General features: G+C 31.4%; 1 protein-coding gene across 2 annotated transcripts; it reads left to right on the plus strand.

Annotated features, from left to right (window-relative positions):
- Window positions 1-14,224: 14,224 nt before the first annotated feature.
- Window positions 14,225-20,354, plus strand: LOC107854276 (serine/arginine-rich splicing factor RSZ22). Of its 2 annotated transcripts, XM_047411429.1 has the most exons (7): window positions 14,292-14,358; window positions 14,438-14,484; window positions 17,466-17,567; window positions 19,092-19,180; window positions 19,418-19,643; window positions 19,758-19,868; window positions 20,065-20,354. In XM_047411429.1, the coding sequence occupies exons 3-7, from the start codon at window positions 17,479-17,481 to the stop codon at window positions 20,099-20,101; spliced, it is 552 nt and encodes a 183-aa protein (XP_047267385.1). In that variant the 5' UTR covers window positions 14,292-14,358; window positions 14,438-14,484; window positions 17,466-17,478; the 3' UTR covers window positions 20,102-20,354. The 2 variants fall into 2 exon arrangements, with proteins under 2 accessions (XP_016554773.1, XP_047267385.1); XM_016699287.2 differs by lacking the exon at window positions 14,438-14,484 and having other exon boundaries at window positions 14,225-14,358.
- Window positions 20,355-20,361: the final 7 nt, after the last annotated feature.

Below are 20,361 nucleotides of genomic sequence, written 5' to 3' on the forward strand. Positions count from 1 at the left end.
AACTCACTTTTATCTAGTAGTTTGTAAGCATCTGTTCTGGTGTTATCATTTAATCTTTTGTAATTAATTACCATACGAGCTTTACCCCTTACTTGTTCACTATGATTTCTTACCATAAAAGCCGTTGATCTATGTCTAGAGGTGGATCTTCTTATTACTCCTAATTGTAAGAGTTCCTTTATCTGTATATCAAATTCTTTAGTATCTTCATTATTCGCTTCTATAGGTGCTGTTTTTATCGTATACTCTTAAGTTAATTATATCTAATTTACACATTGTTTCATTGGCGTCCCAATGGGCTAACGGTCTTTCTCCTATTATCTCCATTTTGTCTAATATAGATATTATATTTTCTAGATCTTTTGGACTGTTTATTATTCCTATTTTATCTATTCCTTTTCTAAAATTATAAAACTGAGTTTCTATACTTATTAGTGTATATTCCTTTTCTATATTAGTTAAGCATTCTTGTCCCTCTGCATTAAGCAGAGTATAGTTTCTAACTTCTTCCAGATTTTCTTTTAGCAGGTTGCTACATTGATTATTTTGGCAATCATCGCAACATGGTTCTGGAAGCAATTTCTTTTTACTTGTATTTAGTTTTCTAAATACTGTAGGCAATGTTACTGTTTGTACTGGTGTATAAGTCAAATTTTTAAAGAGCATTATTCCATCTATTGTTAAGAGACATCCTCCCTTATTCTGTATACAAAATTTTAGTCCTATAACAAAATCTGATCCTATATTTAAATCTCTTGTTATTATCCTATTAACGTTATAAACTGGGTTATAAAATTTATTACAATTATTTAGAAAACTTATCTGCGCTTTTTCTATGTAATACCGATAAATATTTTATGATCCATCCATTTGAGTGGCCATTATAGGTCTTTCAAGTATTTTTAATAAGTGTTCTAGTACTATTTCTTTATTGATTAAACAGCTAGTACATCCTGAATCTATTAATGCTAGAGTTTCTATTTCTACGTCTTTTATTTTAATTTTTACTAAGACTTTTATGGTAGAGAATTCTTTAGAGAATTCTTTATCTTCGTTGCATATTAGACTAGTGTTATTATCTTCTAAATTCATAAGTTCTGCTTCTAATTTTTCTAAATGTACCGCTTCTTGTGTATCCGTTTCTTTTATGGTGATTTTTGTTTTTCCTTTTTCTAGAATAGTTAATCTTTGTTCTAGATCATTTAATCGGGTTTCTAAAGTAGACACTCTTAGGTTTAGGATTTGATTGTTCGTATATTTTTGTTCGTTATTTATCTCTGATTCTACTTTTATTTTTAGAGTGTTTTCTATACAATTTATACATGCTTTTAGGTAACATTTTTTACATTTAGCTCTATTGTCTTTGCTGGGATACCAATTACATATACGACATCTATTACTGTCTAGGCCTTTGTTTCTTTGGAATTCATGTACACATTCTTGAGTAACATTCATTAAATTATTGATTACTAGGTTGTTTAAATCTAAATCTTCTATCTCTTGTCCTATTTCGTTAACTAAGTTGTCTTCTTCTGATTCTGAAGAATCATATTTTGAATTATCTTTGTCATTTATATCAATACTTATTATTGAGTATATACTTTCTGTATCTGACATGTATTCATCTACGTTTAATAAAGTTTCTTGAAAATCTTCTATTAGTTGAGAGTTTCTAGTTCTATTATTATTTCTCTTAGGACATACATTGGCTAGATGGTCTATACTACCACACGTATAACATTCTAATTTATTTTTATAATTTCTATCATTTCTATATTTTCTAACGTGTCTATCTCTATTTAACCAAGGTTTTTTAGCCTTTGACTTTCTTAAGAAGTATTGTTTTCTACTATATGGTTTTTGATTATTTCTTTTCGTATATTTTTTATGTTGTTTCTGATCGTAATTTTGGGTTGTGTATATAATAGATTTACAGAAATTCATTTCATTTCTTTTTAATTGTTTTTGTATTTGTATGTTTGTACATTTTTCTGTTAATATATCCATTATATGTTGTGTTCTATGTCCTATTGTCCATTTTAAATTCGGGTTGGCAACTACCCCATCTCTTTTATACCATCTATCTTCTATTTCTCTTCCTAAGGCTCCAGGTAATTTATTGAATAATTTTTTGCCTAATTCTTCATTAAAAGTATTTCCGCTGACGGTACAATAATAGAAATAGTCTTGTAGGAATTTCTTTATATATACCCAATGCGAAATACTTAATTGTTCTAGTTTGATTAATGCTTCTTTTTGTAGTGCTAATAATCCACTATTTGGATCTTTCCCAGTTAATAACATATGCATTTTGTTTGTGAAATTATAGGGATTTGGTCCCATACTTAATAAAATCTGGAAATCATATGGGCAGTTTGTCTTAAAACTTTCCCATGTAGCTTTTGCAGATTCTCCTAAAAAGGTTTCTAAATATTTATACATTGTTTCCGTATTTGTTTCCGTATAATGTCTTAAGTAATCTGCAGCTACTATTCCTTTCCATAAGTCTATCACTGTATCTCACATTTGGGGATCATGTGCTGCTATATTTAGAATTTTACCTTTACTTCCTCCTTCTTGTAGTTTAATTGGTTCTTCTATTGGCATTCTTTTACCTGCTGGTTTTATATTATCTCCTCTAAGCTCTGTATCTGGGTTGATCCTAATTGCTGGTCTTCTAGGTACATTGTCTGTACTATAATCTATTGGTTGGGGATTAGGGTTTGTTTGTTGGAATGGGCTAGCACTTGAAGAGCCAGTTGGTTCTAATTCTGCTAGTTCTTTGTAACTTATTGTGGAACTTAATACAGAAATTGTGTCGTCTGCATCTTTTCTTTCGAGGAATAATTTGTTACTTCTATATCCTAAATTATCACTTCTCTCTAGGCAGTATTTAAAATTTTCTATACATTCTTCTATTTTCATGTCGTCCTTTTGACATCCTTTACATTTAAAATTTATATATTTATATTCTTCTGCTAAGTTTTCAGCCTTTTCTATGGCCATGTCTACTTCATATCCTTCTTGTAGGACTTCTATATTCATAAACTCGCTTTCTGTTTCGATATTACTCTCTGTTTCATCATCGTCTAAATTTCTTTTAGTTGTGTAATTATAATCCGTAAACCTGACTGAAGTTTCTCCTTTACTTGTAGTATATAATAGATGAGAGTCTGGTGTAAAAATTTTTGGTTTAATAAATTTGTTTAAATTCCATTCTAAACCTGCATATATTTCGGGATCTATTTTTATTGGTTTTATTAAACTTATGCCTTTATTTCCCATTATTTCAACTACATCATTTACTTTTAGTTAAAATTTTGTATTACTACTTAAAGTTAATTTTCCAATAAAACCTATGCACATTAATAAATTATTTCCACTATTCATTTCTTCGTATCCTTTAGTTTGGATTCCTATTTTTTTCCAAATTCTTTTAAGTTCATTAGGAAGTCTGGACTTATATAGAATATTCCTCCATTATTTGTCATATCTACTTCAGTTAATCCTATTATTGATTTCTTAATGTCTGACCATCGATCATCATATATTGTTATTAATACTTTGGATCCTAGATTTTTTCTAGTTAAACCTTTTATTCCTATAACAATTAAACCCATATGCATCAATAGCATTCTATTATCTTTTAGATATCTTAAGGAATTAGCATTTACTAAATCTAGTATTTTAAAATCTTCTCCTATAGCCGATATTTGCTCTTCTCTATAATGTCTATATAACTGATTGTCTGTAGAAAAATATCCTGCGTTATATAGTGTTTTAGGATTTAATAATTTTAATTGATGTTGTTGGAAAATTTGTAAGTCTTTGTCTACATCTATTATTTCGTTGAGTTCTTGGTTCTGCTCCATATTAGGTTGTCTTCTGCATATTCTAGATAATATATTATTATTTCCTATTCTATTCTCTGAAAAACTTATTCTTTGTCTTTCTTCTCCTTGTCTTTCATTATTTTCGATGGCTCTCCGTCTATTTGATAGAAAGTCCATTTTTGTGGTTTTCTTATTATATTTTTTCGTTCTTGTTTAGGAGTTAATTCAATTCGTTTTAATTGGTTAATAAGTTCGTCTATTTCGAGGTTATTTTTTGGTTGGACTTCTTTATTTATTAAAATGTCTATTTTCTTATGTAGTTCGGGTAATTCTGGTTCTTTCTAGAGGGGTTTTTGAGTTTCTTTGCCTTTAATTAAGATGTCTATCTTTTTGTGTAAGTCTAATAATAATTCTATTATGGTATTATTTTGTTTTAGTAGAATTTTATCTGTTTGACTTGAAGGTATATGCCTAGATAATCCTTCAGGTTCACTATGATAATTTCTTGATTTTTCTAGTGTTTTATTGTAATTTATATCTTCTTCACTCATGAAAGTGATATTTCTTCTAATCTTTTTGTTATTTCTTGCAAATCTTTGATCTCTGTTGTTATATTTTCTACTTGTTCTACAAGCTTAGATATTAGTTGAGTTGTTTTTACTTCCAATTCTTTAGGTCTTTCTATTATGTTTTTTATTAGTTTTTCAATTTCTAATTTTGTAGGTATTTTTTCTAAATTAAACTTGTGGTTTAAATACTGGATTTTCTGTCTATTTCTACTTCTTGGGACTTTAGATAATCTAAATTTTGTTCTATCTTATCTAGTGTCTTTTTATGTTTATTCTGAGTAACTTCTATTTGGTCTAGAGTTCTTATTATACTGTTATCTTTTTCCTGAGTTTTTTCGCTTGTATTTATCAAAAAATCTATTATTGTGTTGTACTTTTTATCGTCGGAATGTAAAATATGTTCTCCCTGGTTGAAATTATGGTGGAGTTATTTTTTAATATTCTATATTTCTTTTCTGGTTGAAATCTAAGATCTAGGTAATCGAGATGTTTTAACGACGCTATCTTGTTATCCTAAGTGGTTTAAGTTAAGGTATTTTTTGCTTAGCTTAGTTTGATATTTCAATCTATTATTTGTATAGGTTATATCCAATTCTACTTCTTGTATATTTTCTATCAGCCTAGATTGTTCATTAATTAATGCTTTTTTATAATAGTTAGATGTTATGGTAATTATTTCGTCTGTTTCTTTAAAATTTAAAATATCTATTTCTAGGTTTCTTATTTCTTTATTTAACAATTCTAATCTTTCTACAAATTGTTTTCGAATTTTTACAAGTTGATGTTTATATATAAATTCTCTATAATATTGATGTTGTATTTCCCTTATACACTCAATATATCTTATTGGCATTTATTATCCTAATTGATAAGCTTTTCTCTTAATACGCTCTTTAAGCCACTTTATTCCTGAAGTATTATTTTCTAAGTCTCTCTCACAACCTTGTATCTCCCAATTTAACGCGCTTAGTAAGTCGTTATAGACTTTATGTAATTTAGTTACTTTGAGTAGCCTTTTTCGACTTTCTTCTAAATTATGTTTTCTAGTTATTATGTTCTTTCTTTTTCTAATTTCTCTATATAAATAGAAATAGCTACACCTTATGTCTTGGAAGGATCTATGTCTTTTCATATAAAGTTTATAAACTTTAGCGAGTTAGTAGGTAATGTTCCCAAAACCTTCTCGCTCTGATACCAAAATAGTTGTATATTTCAATAAAAACAGTAATATATCTCAATAATATCTCAATAATATTATATTTTAATAAAAACGAGGATATAACAGTGAATAATGATTGATTTTTTTTTTTTGTATATCAGTTTGTAAAACCTACTCAATACTCCCTCTTTCCTACTGTTTCTTCATGTTTATCATGCTTACTTTGTTCAACCTCTCTTATCTATTCTCATGTTTTTCTGCCTACAAATTTTTGCCGCTAGAAAGGAAAAATTCAAGTTTATTGACTAGCTTTTTCTTCTTCACAGATTTTAAGGCGAAAAACAAAACGCAAATCAAAATTCATATATATATATATATATATATATATATATATATATATATATATATATATATATATATATATATATTTCTCTAATGCTTTCTTGAACCCTGGATACGATTATGCGCATTAACATGTTAAAAATTCTAATATTTAAATTTTTAGATTTAATTACAATAATATAATAGTACTGTGTCTTCTATTTCTACTTTTTTTTTCTTATTTTAATTTTCATTCAAGCTATCTTCTTGCATTCATTCATGTTTTCTTACTTTGAATTTACATTATTTATTATTGCGTGTTCTATGCATACTTATAAAAGTTTATTGTGCTACATATTATTGTCAAATCTTAAATTTAAACGTGACTAGAGATATATGTGCAACGCATGAACACATAAACTAGTAATTGAATACGTAGATACATATATTCTATGTGACATCTGCATGGCAATTGAAAAATTAAACACATATGACTATTTTTTCTTTTAAATAAGTTAATTTTTATTCTTTAAATAAACTAATTTTATTTTTTACTTTCTGTCAATTGGATTTATATTTAAGGAAGTATACTTTCGAAACTTATATTATATCTACACATAACTTATGATAAAATAATATAATTTAGAACCCAAAAAAAAACTATTTCTTCCATCCACACTTGTTTTACTATTGACTTGACACAACTTAAGAAATAATAAATAATAGAAATAATATTATCAGATTACTCTTTGAATATAATTAATTTATTGCTTTAAAAAATATATTGAATAATGAATAATATTTAGGGAAAAGGGTCAAATTTATCCTTCTACTTTAAAAAAATTAGTTAAATAGACTCTTCGTCATACTTTGGGGCCAATTTACCCTCGTCATATTTTGGGGCTAAATTTATCCCTCTACTTTGCAAAAATTGGCTATATATACCCTTCGTCATATTTTGGGGGTCAAATTTACCTTCGATGTCATACTTTGGGGCCATATTTACCCTCGTTATTAAGATACTTTTCACTTGTGTCGTTTCTTTAACAGAAAAGCTCAAATCAACATTAAATGACTATTTTTTAAAAATAAAACGCACTCTAATCTAATCGTTCGATTCGACCCACAAAAAATACACAAATAAATTACCACTCCTCAACTTTGTTGGTCGAATTTTTTTTTAACGAACAAGTATACGTCTCTTCAACGTGCAGCGCTGGTAGGTCACTTAAAATGAACAAAAAGTAAAATGAAATGGGATAACACAAAAGTATGGAGTTATAGAAAATATCTATTACAAACTCTGCTCTTGTTCAATTATGCTCAAATTTCAAAATTTGGTATGCAATTCTATGTGTATCTATATTCTATATAAAAACACGATGAAAAACTTGTATAAATCTAAATTGTAAATAAAAACATAGTATAAATCTAAATTGTAAATAAAAACACAAGAATGAAGAGATGTAATGATTGACACACAGGAGACCTCTTAACTCAATCATCCAAAGATATATTCAGTGGGCCTAAACTGTTGCATACAACCGCTAAGTGTTATTTTTCATGGACTTTATATTGATGCAGATCCATTAACTGGGGTAAGGGTATATTGTTTGTGTTTGCACTGATGTAGTTTCATTTTTTATGAGCTATGCACTGATTAATATATACCATAGTTTAATCTCATTGAAAAAATTTAACCAACTGAACTAAGGGAGATATATTTATTAGTATCTTTTTGATGGCTCGAGTCTGGTGGGGTAGGTTAGATTAGAGTATATTTTATTTTTTAGTAATGTGATATTTAACGTTGATTTAGACTTTTCTATTAAAGGAAGGATACACATGAAAACTTTCTTCACAGCGAGGGTAAATTTAACCCCAAAGTATAATTTTGAGTGTAAATTTATCTCCTAAGTATGACGAAGGATATCTTTAGCCATTTTCCAAGTTGAAGATTAAATTTGGCCCCAAAATATAACGGTGAGATAAATTTGATTCAAAAGTATGACGAACGATATATATAATCAATTTTTTAAAGTAAAGGGATAAATTTGACTATATCCTTAATATTTAATATCAAGTATAAAAATAACTAGATTATCAATTTATTTTTCAAATTGGACAGCTATTATCTCACATTTATTTTTAGTATAGGGAACTGTTGTGAAATGGATGCCATTCGATGTGTCAAATTAAGTGGACATTGGGCTTCATTTTTAGTTGGCAAAATGCTTACTAATTCCCCACCTCTTTGACAATATTGAATTGGATAAAATTCCTATATTGGGCTATTAATAGCCCATACTTACGTAGAAAAGGATAGGTGTGAAATATTAATACATTCAAGTCTTCTTTGTTTCATTACACTTTGTTACTTTCATATACAATTTTATATAATGTTATCAGCACGAGTCGCTACAAAAACTTTTCAACAACAATAAAGGTAAGTATTTATTTTTCTTAAATAATGTCAAATATATCCAAATGCGAATTTGTTGCCCTAGATATATCGGACAAAAATTATATGCCTTGGACACTAGATGTGAAATACATTTAAATGCAATGGGTCTGGCAGACACCATAAAAAACGATAATCAGGCATCAAATTAAGACAGGGCTAAGGCCATGATATTTCTCCATCATCATCTTGATGAAGGTTTGAAAATGGAATACTTCATAATTAAGGATCCACTTATATTGTGGAATAATTTAAAAGAAAGATACGACCACCCGAAGATGGTCGTCCTTCCACAAGCACATTATGAATGGACCCATCTGAGGTTACAAGATTTTAAAATTATAACTGATTATAATTATGCGATGTTTAGAATTAAATAACAGTTGAATTTATGTGGAGAAGATATCATAGATCACGACATGTTAGAGAAAACATTCTCTATGTTTTTTGCCTCGAGTATGCTAATGCAGCAGCAGTACTGAGAAATGGGATTCAAGAAGTATTCTGAATTGATTTATCATCTTCTTGTTGTGAAACAAAATAATGATATTTTAATGAAAAATCATGAAAGTCGACCTCCTAGTAATACTCCATTTCCTGAAGTAAATGTTGTATATTTTCACCAAACCAGGCGTGAAAGAAGCCCTGACCCTAGTCGTGATCGTGGTTGTGGTCGTGGAAGAGGTAGATATTTTAATTAGGGTGATCACCTTGCACTAAAAAATGACCCTCAACACCAACAGTGTAAAAAGAAGGGTGAAGCTACTGAAGAGTTCCAAGGACGAACACTGAAAATAGATGTTACCGATGGGGAGAAAATGGACACTGATCGCGTATCTGTCATACGCCAAAGCATCTAGTGAAGCTCTATCAGGAATCCCTTAAGAAAATATATAATGATGTTGAGGCAAACTTTATATCTTAAGATAATGTTGAGCCCATGAATTTAGATGCCTCAGATTTCTTTACAGTCCCCGAAGGATATGTTAATCATCCTGTAGACGATGAATATAAAATAGTCTAATTGTTTTACTTTCATGTTAAGTTGTATTAGTTTACATTTCTGTCAATAGTATCTCACTAATTTTGTAAATAAATGAAGTTTGTGTAATAAAGTATGTGCTAGTAATACTATAATGTTTACTTTATTTATTTTTTTCATCTTGAAAAACATTTGAATACTCCTGAAGTAGAAAATCAGAAATTTACTCCTGAAGTAGTAAATTTGAAATTAAAGATATGATAGAGAAAATTTTCTACAACTATATTTATACCTCAATTTGCTTCTGAAGTAGCAAAATATTGGCAGAGGTCCTAAGATATCAAAGTTTGATATGCTTAAGGCACATTGTAATAATTATATTTCATTCTCGAAGAATGAAAAATTTTGATAAATTGTTAATTATCTTTTATGCTCAAGGAATGAAAATTTTTGATAAATGTTACAACTACAGATCCATTCCCCAAGGTGAATAGTAACGTATATAAATATGCAGTTGACTGTGAAAACCACATTCAGAAGGGTTAGAAAGAGTTATTCTAAAATTTACTCCCAAAGTAATAAGTCTGAAATTTATCGTAAATCTACTCCCGAAGTAGTAAGACTGTGCAATAGTAAAATCTTGCAAACTACTCCCGAAATAGTAAACTTTTTACTCTAGTAAATAACTCATGCCAGGATAAATTTGGAGTTAACTAGTTTAAATAATTTTCTTTATGGCGTGAATGATTTTGTCATCCTGAAGATGAACATATTGAGTTTTAGATATATAATGAAGAACTAGAAGATTCTTCAAGAAATATTACTAATTCTCATGATACGTTAATTGAACCAGCTAATGTTGAAACTGAATTCCCTAAATTCTGAAAAACGTAAAAGGTGAATAAGGTCCCATTTACCCGTCATTTGATATGATGCATCTATAAGATGGTTACATGTATATTTATTATCAACCTGCAGTTTGACATTTATAAAGTTGTCTTCTCAATTAAATTGAGTCAAGAACATAATTTTCAGATAATGGAGTCAAGACAATTGATCCTGATAATGCTGGTTATATTCAAGTTGGTTTAGCATTGAATGCCTCATATAAATAGCTAAATCATTGCTTATGAGAACAAAGATAAAAAGTATTGGTCTGAAATATATATTGCATACAATAACATTTGTGTGTATTAGACCAATAAATTATGATCAATTCTTACCTCTCAATTGGCTCAGGGTCAGGAATCATATATTTTTCATCTAATAGCTTTTTGACGTGCGGTATGTAATTAATAGATATACCATGATTCACAAAGATAGATTCTCCAAAGTAGATTGGAGTATATGTTAGTTTTCTAACATAAATGGGAGATAATAAGCAGCTAAGAAATATGTTGTGAATTATCGTCAGTACGATTCTCATTTAAAAGATAATCCTAGTTAAATGCCAAAAGCATTTGCTGGCCCAAAATTCATTTTATATTTAGCTGCAGATGCTTCTACTATCTGTCCCTGAAGGATAGAGTCTATCGCATGCATGAAACATGGTAGATCAATTGGTTCCAAATAAAATAATCTTTGAAAAGGAAATGGAGCAAATGATCATAATAAAGAGACAATATGCTCTTGAAGAGCGATGACATAATGCTTCGTGAAACCTCAAGAAAAGATTCAAGTACCTGCAAATCATAATGTGATGAGATCTCAATAAGTTATGTTGTAATGTGAACTGATACAAATGATATCTCGTCGGCGATATCTTTAGTACAATAGTGCGCAATATTGTATAATATTATGAGGATCTGAATCCTACGTTTATTTAAGTATGCTGACTGTAACGGCCCGAGACTACCCCGTAAACGTTGAGTTTGAATCTCAATACACCATATTGATGATATTATGATGGCTAAGAAAAATAATATATTTTTGATGAAAAGTCATGAAACTTGTCCATTGAATATGCTCCATTCTAAGAAGTGAATGTGGTAGCAATATATAATAAGTCTGAAAGATGACAATTTGCTCCATTCTTGAAGTGAATGTGGTAGCAATATAAAGAAATTCTCTCTATCATATTTATGCCTCAATTTGCTTCGGAAGTAGCAATATCATGAAAGAGGTTATAAGCTATCATAATTTGATAGGCTTAAGACATAATTATATTCCATTCCTGGGGAATGAGAACCTTATTAATGCAAACGTGTACTTGATTGTGATGGTATCATAACTCACCTCCGAATGAGGCAGAATAGTTGAGAAAAGTTATTTTGAAATCTACTTCTAAAGTAGTAAATTTAAAACTTATTCATATAATAGTAAATCTGAAATTTAATAAAGAAAAAAGTACATGTCATGATAAACTTGGAGTTTACTAGAATAAAAGTTCATAAATTGATGTGAACGATTGTGACATCTCAAAGATGTGCATATTGAGTATTAGACATGTATTGAAGAACCAGAAGATTCTTCAAAAATTGTTTATGTCGCTTGTTCTCATGATAAGTTGGTTGGACCAACTAATGTTAAGATTGAATTCCTTAAATCTGAAAAGTATAAAAGGTAAATATGGGCCTGTTCACCTGTCATGTGATCTATTAAGATGCATCGATATAAGATGATCACATGTACATTTATTGTCAACCTGACGTTTGACATTCATAAATGTTGCTTGCTCAAAAAATTGAGTTAAGAGCATAACTTTCAGATTATGTAATCAAGACAATTCATCTTGATGATGATGGTTTAGCATTGACTGTCTTCGATAAATAACTAAACCATTACTAATGAGAACAAAACTTCATGTGTTGGTCTGAAATATGATATATTGCATACAATAGACATTAAACCAATAAATTATGATTATTTCTTCCCTCTTAATTGGTTCAAGGTCAGGAACCAACTATTTCATCTACTAATTTTGATGTGCAATATATGATTAATGAATATACCGAGATGCACAAAGATGAAATCCTCAAAGAAAATGGAGGATGTATGTTAGTTTTTCTAACATAAGGGGGAGATTATATGCAGCTATGAAATATGTTAGGAATTATCATCAAATCCTCATTCAAAAGATAATTCAAGTCATATGCCGAAAGCATCTCATATTTAAGTTGCAAGTGCTCCTATTTTGTGTTTTTGAAGGAGAAAGTCTATGCATGCATGAAACATGGTAGACTAATCGGTTCCAAATGAAATAAGGTGCAAATAATCATAATAAGAAGGCAATGTGCTATTAAAGAGTTTACGACATAACACTTCATGAAACCTTATGAAAGGTTCAGGTACCTGAATAATAATGAAGTGAAGAGATCGCAAATTGTTATGTCGCATTATGAACCGATACAAAATGATATATCATTAACGATATCTTTGATACGATATTGGCGCAATATTATAAAAAATTACTAGGATCTAAATTCCACGTTTATTTAAGCATGCTGGTGTAGAAACATTTATCAAGTGACATGAAATGATGCATCTTGGTAAGTATAAAACTTATTTTATTTACAGTCCATACACTTGAAGATGTCACATATGACATGTTGAATATTGTCACTTGACAAAATTCATATAAAACTTTCTAAGGATTCAAAATGTTTGAAGCATATAAAAATTTCTGGAAAACTTATTTAGAATTCTTATATTGTATAAGCTTATAGCTTGAAAATCATTAAAACTCTTGGACAGTTTTCAAAAGCAATAAGATTATTTGCTAAAATGCGAAACATACCGAATTGGATTGGTCCTGAAATACCATATCTTAGTTCAATTGGTGTACTAATGTATCTTGCAAATACTACAAGGCCTAATATAGCCTTTTCAGTTAATTTGTTAGCAAGATATAGTTCTGCTTCTATTAGGAGACATCGAAATGAGATCAAACACATGATTTTATTCTAAAGCCTGCAGTCTTAATCTTGTTGGTTATGTTGATACTGGGTACTTATCTGACCTGTATAAAGCTCGATCTCAAATAAGCTATGTGTTTACATGTGAGGATATTACCATATCTTGGAGATATACAAAGCAGTCTATCGTAGCCACTTCATTGAACCATGCTAAGATAATAACTATTTATAAAACAAGCTGAGAATATGTATGGTTGAGGTCCATGATACATCTCATTCGAGAAAAATGTGATTTAAAATGTGATAATGTACCCACAGTTTTATACAAAGATAATGCAGCATGCATAGCATATCTTAATGGAGGATTCATAAAAGGAGATAGAATGAAGCACACTTCGTCAAAGTTTTTCTACATACATGAGTTACAAAAGAATGATGATATTAACATGCAACAGATTCGTTCAAGTGACAATGTGACTGATTTATTCACCAGGTCTCCTCCAATTGCAACTTTCAAGAAGACGGTGCACAAGATCGGGATGCAAATGTTTAAGGATGATCTCATTAGGGAGAGTTAATACGCGCTGTACTCTTTTTTTCTAACGAGGTTTTATTCCACTGGGTTTTCCTTATAAGGTTTTTAATGAGGCGACCTATATGCATATTGTTAGAGATGTATACTCTTTTTTCTTCACTAGATTTTTTCTCACTGGATTTTTCTAGTAAGGTTTTAACGAGACACATTATCTACTAATTAGACATTCAAGAGAAGTGTTATAAATGCATTTACATTATAGTGAATATCTATCAAGACTTACTTTGATATCTATTAGGATTTGAAGCATTTGTCTTTTACTCAAACTAAGAGTAAATTTTTCCTTTAAATAGAGAAGTTTTGTTCATTGTATTCTCAATCTTATGATCTCTCATCCATCAAGAGAAATAAAGAAGTGTCCCTCTTCTTTCTATTTATTCTTCTTGTTCTTTCTTTATATTTCACGACACTTTTTTTTTTCTTTTTTAGCAAATTAAAAAGTAAGAATAACACAGGGATAAAAGTGTAAATAACCCGAAGTATAAATGCAGGACTTGGATATATTATACGGTGAGCCCTTTTTTGGTACAACAGACCACCAAATCGAGCCCTTTCTTCAGTGTTGTGTTCCGCTAGGGTTTCAGGTATGCCTCTCCTTTCCCAATTTTGATAATTATCTTATTGTCGGAAAAAATAACTCTGTTATTCTTCTGCAACTTTTAGGGTTGTACAGATTACTTGTGTAATAAATCTTTGACAAGTTGCCCAAGGTTCTTCTGATCTTGTTCATTATCTACATTCTTCAATTTACTTGTCATATGTTTCCAGCTTTGAGTATCTTCAACAACTTGCAGTAAATTTTAGCTGTGTATTAACTCTTTTTCTTACTTAATTTTTGGTTGAATCGGGAAAAGATGTCTGTTCATCCTTCCCTTTCCTTTTTTGCATCATATATTTCTTCGGCAGAAATATGACACCTGTGTATGTTGTTGTTGTTGGAAATTGACGCAAGGATTTTTTGAGCTGTTGATGTATCTAGGTTTTCATTGGATTGAAACTCGTAAATTTATGCATAGCTCGTTCAGTTTATATATGAGCTGTTTATTCAGTTTTTCTCTCTAAAATTTTCAGTGATTTGAAAAAAAAATGTCTTATTTTTCTTGGAAACGTTGTGAAATTAGGCCAATAATTTTGTGTTGCGGAAGAGCATATGATTGATTGCTGTTCGTAGTTTCTTGAACTGTTGTTTAAGAGCTGCTTTAGTTGCATTACTTTTTTTCTTTAGTTGTTAGATATGTAATGCTTCCTCTGTCCCAATACATATGGCACAATTGGAAATTTGAGATTCAATCTTCTGAACTTTGACTAGGAATTTAGACATTGAAGGTTTAAGTTTTTTAAAATAATTTTTATATATTAGAAAACGTGTTAAATCATAATAATTAACAACTTAAAATATTTAAAAGACATATATGAAGAAATTCCGGTCAAAGAAAAACTTGATTGTCTTGAAATTTCAAACGTGCCACATAAATTGGGGTAGAGAGAGTGGTTTTTTTGGTCGAATTTAGGTGAATGGGATAGAGTCCATCTTCCTTTGAAAAACGTTGTTATAGCAGATCCTTCAAAAGTAGCACAGTTTTTAAGGATCCGACACAAGTGCAACATCATTTTTGGAGAGTTCGAGCAACATAGGTTTCATTTATTTAAAATTCTTCAATATTTATTTATCTTGTACGTATTCCATATATTTGGTGCATATTTTAAAGTATTTTTGTAAAGGCATTTTGCAAACTATGAGGATCTGGAAAATATGTATTTTTAAGCTAAGTTGCTCGGACTCGGGTGCGGGTGTCCTATTCGGGTACGGATCTAGAGGTCGGATCCTTCACAGTCTCAATGTAAAGATTTCAGGGATATGGATCTAGGGATGGATATAGGTGCGTGGATTCGGCGAAAAATAATTTAAATATCTAAAAATAGAGTTATAAAACATAAATTATGAGATATTATGTTGAAAACATGTTGAAAACTTGAGGAGAAAATATTGTTCAAGAAGAAAATCCTAAAAGAAGATAAAAGAAAAAACAATAACATAGAAATTTCTATATACAAGGTATTTCATTTTCTTTAATTTCACCTTAGTTTTTTGTTTTGATTACAAAATTTCTTAAATCTGTTAGGACTTTCCCAGTCGATTTTGGTCAAAGTACCTGTGAGAAATATAAGAGAAAAGTATTATTGAATTGTTGTAACTATATTATTACATTGAGACCCTATTTATAGACAATATATTTCAATCTTTTTCCTAATAGGACACTATATTACAATCCTTTTCATAGTAGGATTTTATATGCTATTTCTATTCCTACTCATATTCTAACACTCCCCCTCAAGCTCGTGCATAGAAGACATATGTACCAAGCTTGTTATGGATATAACTAATATGAGAATCGGTGAGGGACTTGGTGAAGATATCTGCAAGAAAATTAATAAGGACTGCTTTGGACGTCTGGGAGACCTCAATTGAAACGGAAAAAACTGGAAAAATGATCCGAAAAGTAGTAAATCTTGCCGTAAAGTCATGTGTCGCTGGAAAATTGCCGAAAACTGGTATAAAATATACGGGTCATCTCGAAATCAAGAGACGAGTAAATCTTGAACATGAAAGTCACTGGAAACTTAGCCGAAACATGCTCACGCCGGATTATTAGATTTGATGGATGAAAAGTGACTACAATCTGAGGAAAAAAAAAAAGTATATGGGTAGGGTCGGAATGATGACACGACCCTACTGAAAAAGAGAAATATCTGTAGGGTCGGAATGATGGCACGACCCTATTGAGAAATAGAAATTATATTAGTAGGGTCGGAATGACGGCACGATCCTACTGGAAAAGAGAAATTATATGGGCAGGGTCGGAATGATGGCACGACCCTATTGAAAAAGATCTGAGGAGTTACCGGAAAGCCGTACAGAACTATGTAAATTAAATCTGAGGGTTCACTAGAAAGATGCATGGTGCTATGCAACTCAGATATGAGACAGTAGTTCGGAAAGATGCACGGTGCTACGCAAATCAAATATGAGAAAATAGTCATTGAAAAGAAGTACGGTGCTAAGAAAAATAGAAATGAAAAAGTAGTCACCGGACAGATGCATGATGCTATGCAAAGATATGAGAAAATAGTCACTAGAAAGATACACAATGAGTCAGTGACCCAACTTTTACTAACATAATCATTGGCCAGACGGGCGGGATATATGGATTATAGCCGCCCGCCGGCAGCGGAGACTCTTTGATTCTTTATCAAGATCGTGAAAGCTTTGATACCATGTGAGAAATATAAGAGAAAAATATTATTGAATTGTTGTAACTACATTATTACATTGAGGTCCTATTTATGGACAATATATTCCAATCTTTTTCCTAATAGGACACTACATTACAATCCTTTTCCTAGTAGGATTTTATATGCTATTCCTATTCCTACCCATACTCTAACAGTACCCATAATTAGTTGACCAGATCGGGTACGGTTCCCACACCCACACCCATGTCGTGTCGACACGGTTGCGGCACCGAAAGTGAAGAGTCTGAGTAACTTAGTTTTTAAGTGTAAAGAATGGCTTATAGTTTGACGATATTATTATGTTAGAAGGAAAATGTTTGTTTGTGAGGGGTATTTAGATTTCTTGATGAAGATATTAATTGTTAAGAGTTGACGTACTTTTCTGTTTTCCCAATAGGTGTGTATTGAAGATGTCAAGAGTCTATGTTGGAAATCTGGACCCTAGGGTCAGTGAAAGAGAGCTTGAAGATGAATTTCGCATCTTTGGAGTTATAAGAAGGTAAAGTAGTTCCAAGATTTTACATCTCTTCATGTTTGGTAGGCATGGTTGTATTGGGCAATTGAACTTTCCGTTATCTTTTACCGTCATCCTCACCTGCACTTGTTGAAATTTTGAGATATTAATACCCATCATAATTGGATTTTGTGCAGTTTGTTTTGATATTTCGTTTTTTTTTTTGTTGCGGCATACCGTCTTGGGCCATTGACGTGGCGACTAAAGCCCATTATTATTGATTCCTTTATCTACGTTATACACCTAATTATTGTTTGAGATTTGGATTTAAATCGGTTCTTTTAACATTAGGGTGGAAGATGTGAGCACACTTATAATAATAATAAAAAGCAACTTATAATAATAGTATTTTTTTTTAAATGGATACAGATGGTGTTTGAGCTGGTATGTGTCCATCTCGACTATTCTACTAGGTACTTGCTACCTTCTGCAAGGTACCAGCTAATTCAGTCTATCAATGCTTAGACAAATGGGAAGGGACCATCTAGTGTTTTTTTTCTTTTCGCCAGGATTTGACCTGCGCCCACTTCATTGACCACTACGCCACACAATTGTGTCCCATAATGTTAATAAATTTTGCCTATTTGGTTTGTAACATGAAGTCCTAATTTGTTATACCTCTTATGGCTGAACAGCCTGGATGTGCCTTTGTCTCCTGGTGTTTTACAAGAAGATGGAAAGATGCTTCATGTCTACCTTTCTGGTCATGCTAACAAGTTTTTAGAGGAAGTTGAGCGCATTATCTTAGAATGAACTAAATTTATTAGGGTCTTGGTTGAAGAGAGATGGGCTTGTGATTAGAAGTTGGCCAGAAAGAAAAAAAAGCTGAACTCTTTGCGTTGTTATTCTTTGCATAAAGAATGAAAACATTACAGATATTTTTCTTGAGCAAATTGATTTGCGCTTACGGGAAAAGAGAGGAATCGTTTTGGAGTGACCAGTTGAAAACGAAAACAAACCCTATACGCATGGAGAACATATATTGACATTTTACATTAATTGGCGAGGTGAGGATTCTGAAAGGCAGTTTGGATTTTCTCTGCCTTTTTAACGTATTGATCAGTTCATACAAGTCAAAGCTGTATTTAATGCTTTAAGCAAATGCTGATGTAAATAATTCTGTAAACATTATGCTTGGGCTAGAGTAGCACTAGGAAGGTGACTCCTTGGGAAGTCCTCATGTTCCATTTCTCCATTACATTGTTACCATTTTCAAAAGAATATATATATATATATATATATATATATCACAGAACTTCCAAATAGGAGTCTTAACTTTTGGTATGTACATTTCCCCTAGCATACTGCATACACAATGAAGTCATAAATAAAATTTTCTTTTGTTAGTTGACGACTTGGAGTGTCTAGCCTGGTTTGGTGGAGCCATTCCCTCATAAGGTTTTCTCTCTTAAGAGCATTAGTTGCAGTTCACTTGCAATCTTAAATATAATATTTATGATATTTAACTGCTTCAAGTCTATCATTCTTAACTCACTGATTTGTTGACAGTGTTTGGGTTGCAAGACGCCCCCCTGGCTATGCTTTTGTTGACTTTGATGATCGACGGGATGCACAAGATGCAATCAAAGAGCTGGATGGTATGGTCATTTGACTGTTTGAACAAACTGATGCATATTATGAAGCTTTTTGAACGTGTTTCTTTTATATTTGTGATTGTCATGCTATTTCCGGCCTTGCTCTGAGCTAAAACCTTAGTCTATACATGGGTTTCTGTCTATTTGTTTCTCACCTTCGCATTTCTAATCACTGGTGAAATGTTGAGTTATGAAACAATCATTTGATGGTATTTTATCCCTGATTCTATGAAATAATAGGTAAGAATGGATGGAGGGTGGAACTTTCACATAATTCTAGAGGAGGAGGTGGTGGGGGCCGTGGAGGGGGTCGAGGTCGATCTGGAGGCTCTGATTTGAAGTGCTATGAGTGTGGTGAGTCTGGTCATTTTGCTCGTGAGTGCAGAAATCCGCGTGGAGGAGGTCTAGGAAGACGTAGAAGTCGGAGCCCTCCTAGATACCGCAGGAGCCCAAGTTATGGCCGTAGGTGAGAAACTGAAGGATTATCACTGACTAGAAATCGGTTAACAATTAGTGATCCTTTCAATATTTGTGATAATCTTCTCTCCGTTTCATCTGATTTCCCCCTTCCTTGAAGCAGGAGTTACAGTCCTCATGGGCGTTCCCCTAGGCGCCGAAGCCCGTCACCACGTGGTCGCAGCTATAGCCGTTCTCCATACCGTGGCAGAGATGAAGCTCCATATGTTAATGGGTAAAGTCTTTATTTGCATATTTTGGGTTCTTATGTTATGTGAACACAACTGAGACTTCTCTTTTATAATGTATATACTGTGTTAGCATCTGAAGATATGCTACAAGTTATTTTCGTGGTTGGATGTTATTTGCTTTTTCCTAAAGATTATGACTAAGTCATTCTTTTTCTTATTTTATATGCTGTTTATATGCAGAAACGGACTAAGAGAGCGTCACAGAAGCCGAAGCTGAATGAAAGAGATGATAGCCTGACATATCCAGGAGTTTCCGATTTGTGTTACTATCCTTGACTTAATCACAGCTGTGTAAGTGAGGCCGTGCCCTCAGCTTAAACTGGTGGTTTTTAAGTTTCAGTTCTTGCTTTGGTATCCTAAGTGTTGGTTTTGTTTTTACTGTTTTTAAGAAACTAATATCATATGGACTTATGTTTTGGATATCATGGTAGCTGTTATTTATGAAGATAATCACAATGAATGTTGCTAAAGATTTAT

Source organism: Capsicum annuum, chromosome 1, assembly GCF_002878395.1.
Source record: "Capsicum annuum cultivar UCD-10X-F1 chromosome 1, UCD10Xv1.1, whole genome shotgun sequence".
Classification (NCBI taxonomy): domain Eukaryota; kingdom Viridiplantae; phylum Streptophyta; class Magnoliopsida; order Solanales; family Solanaceae; genus Capsicum; species Capsicum annuum.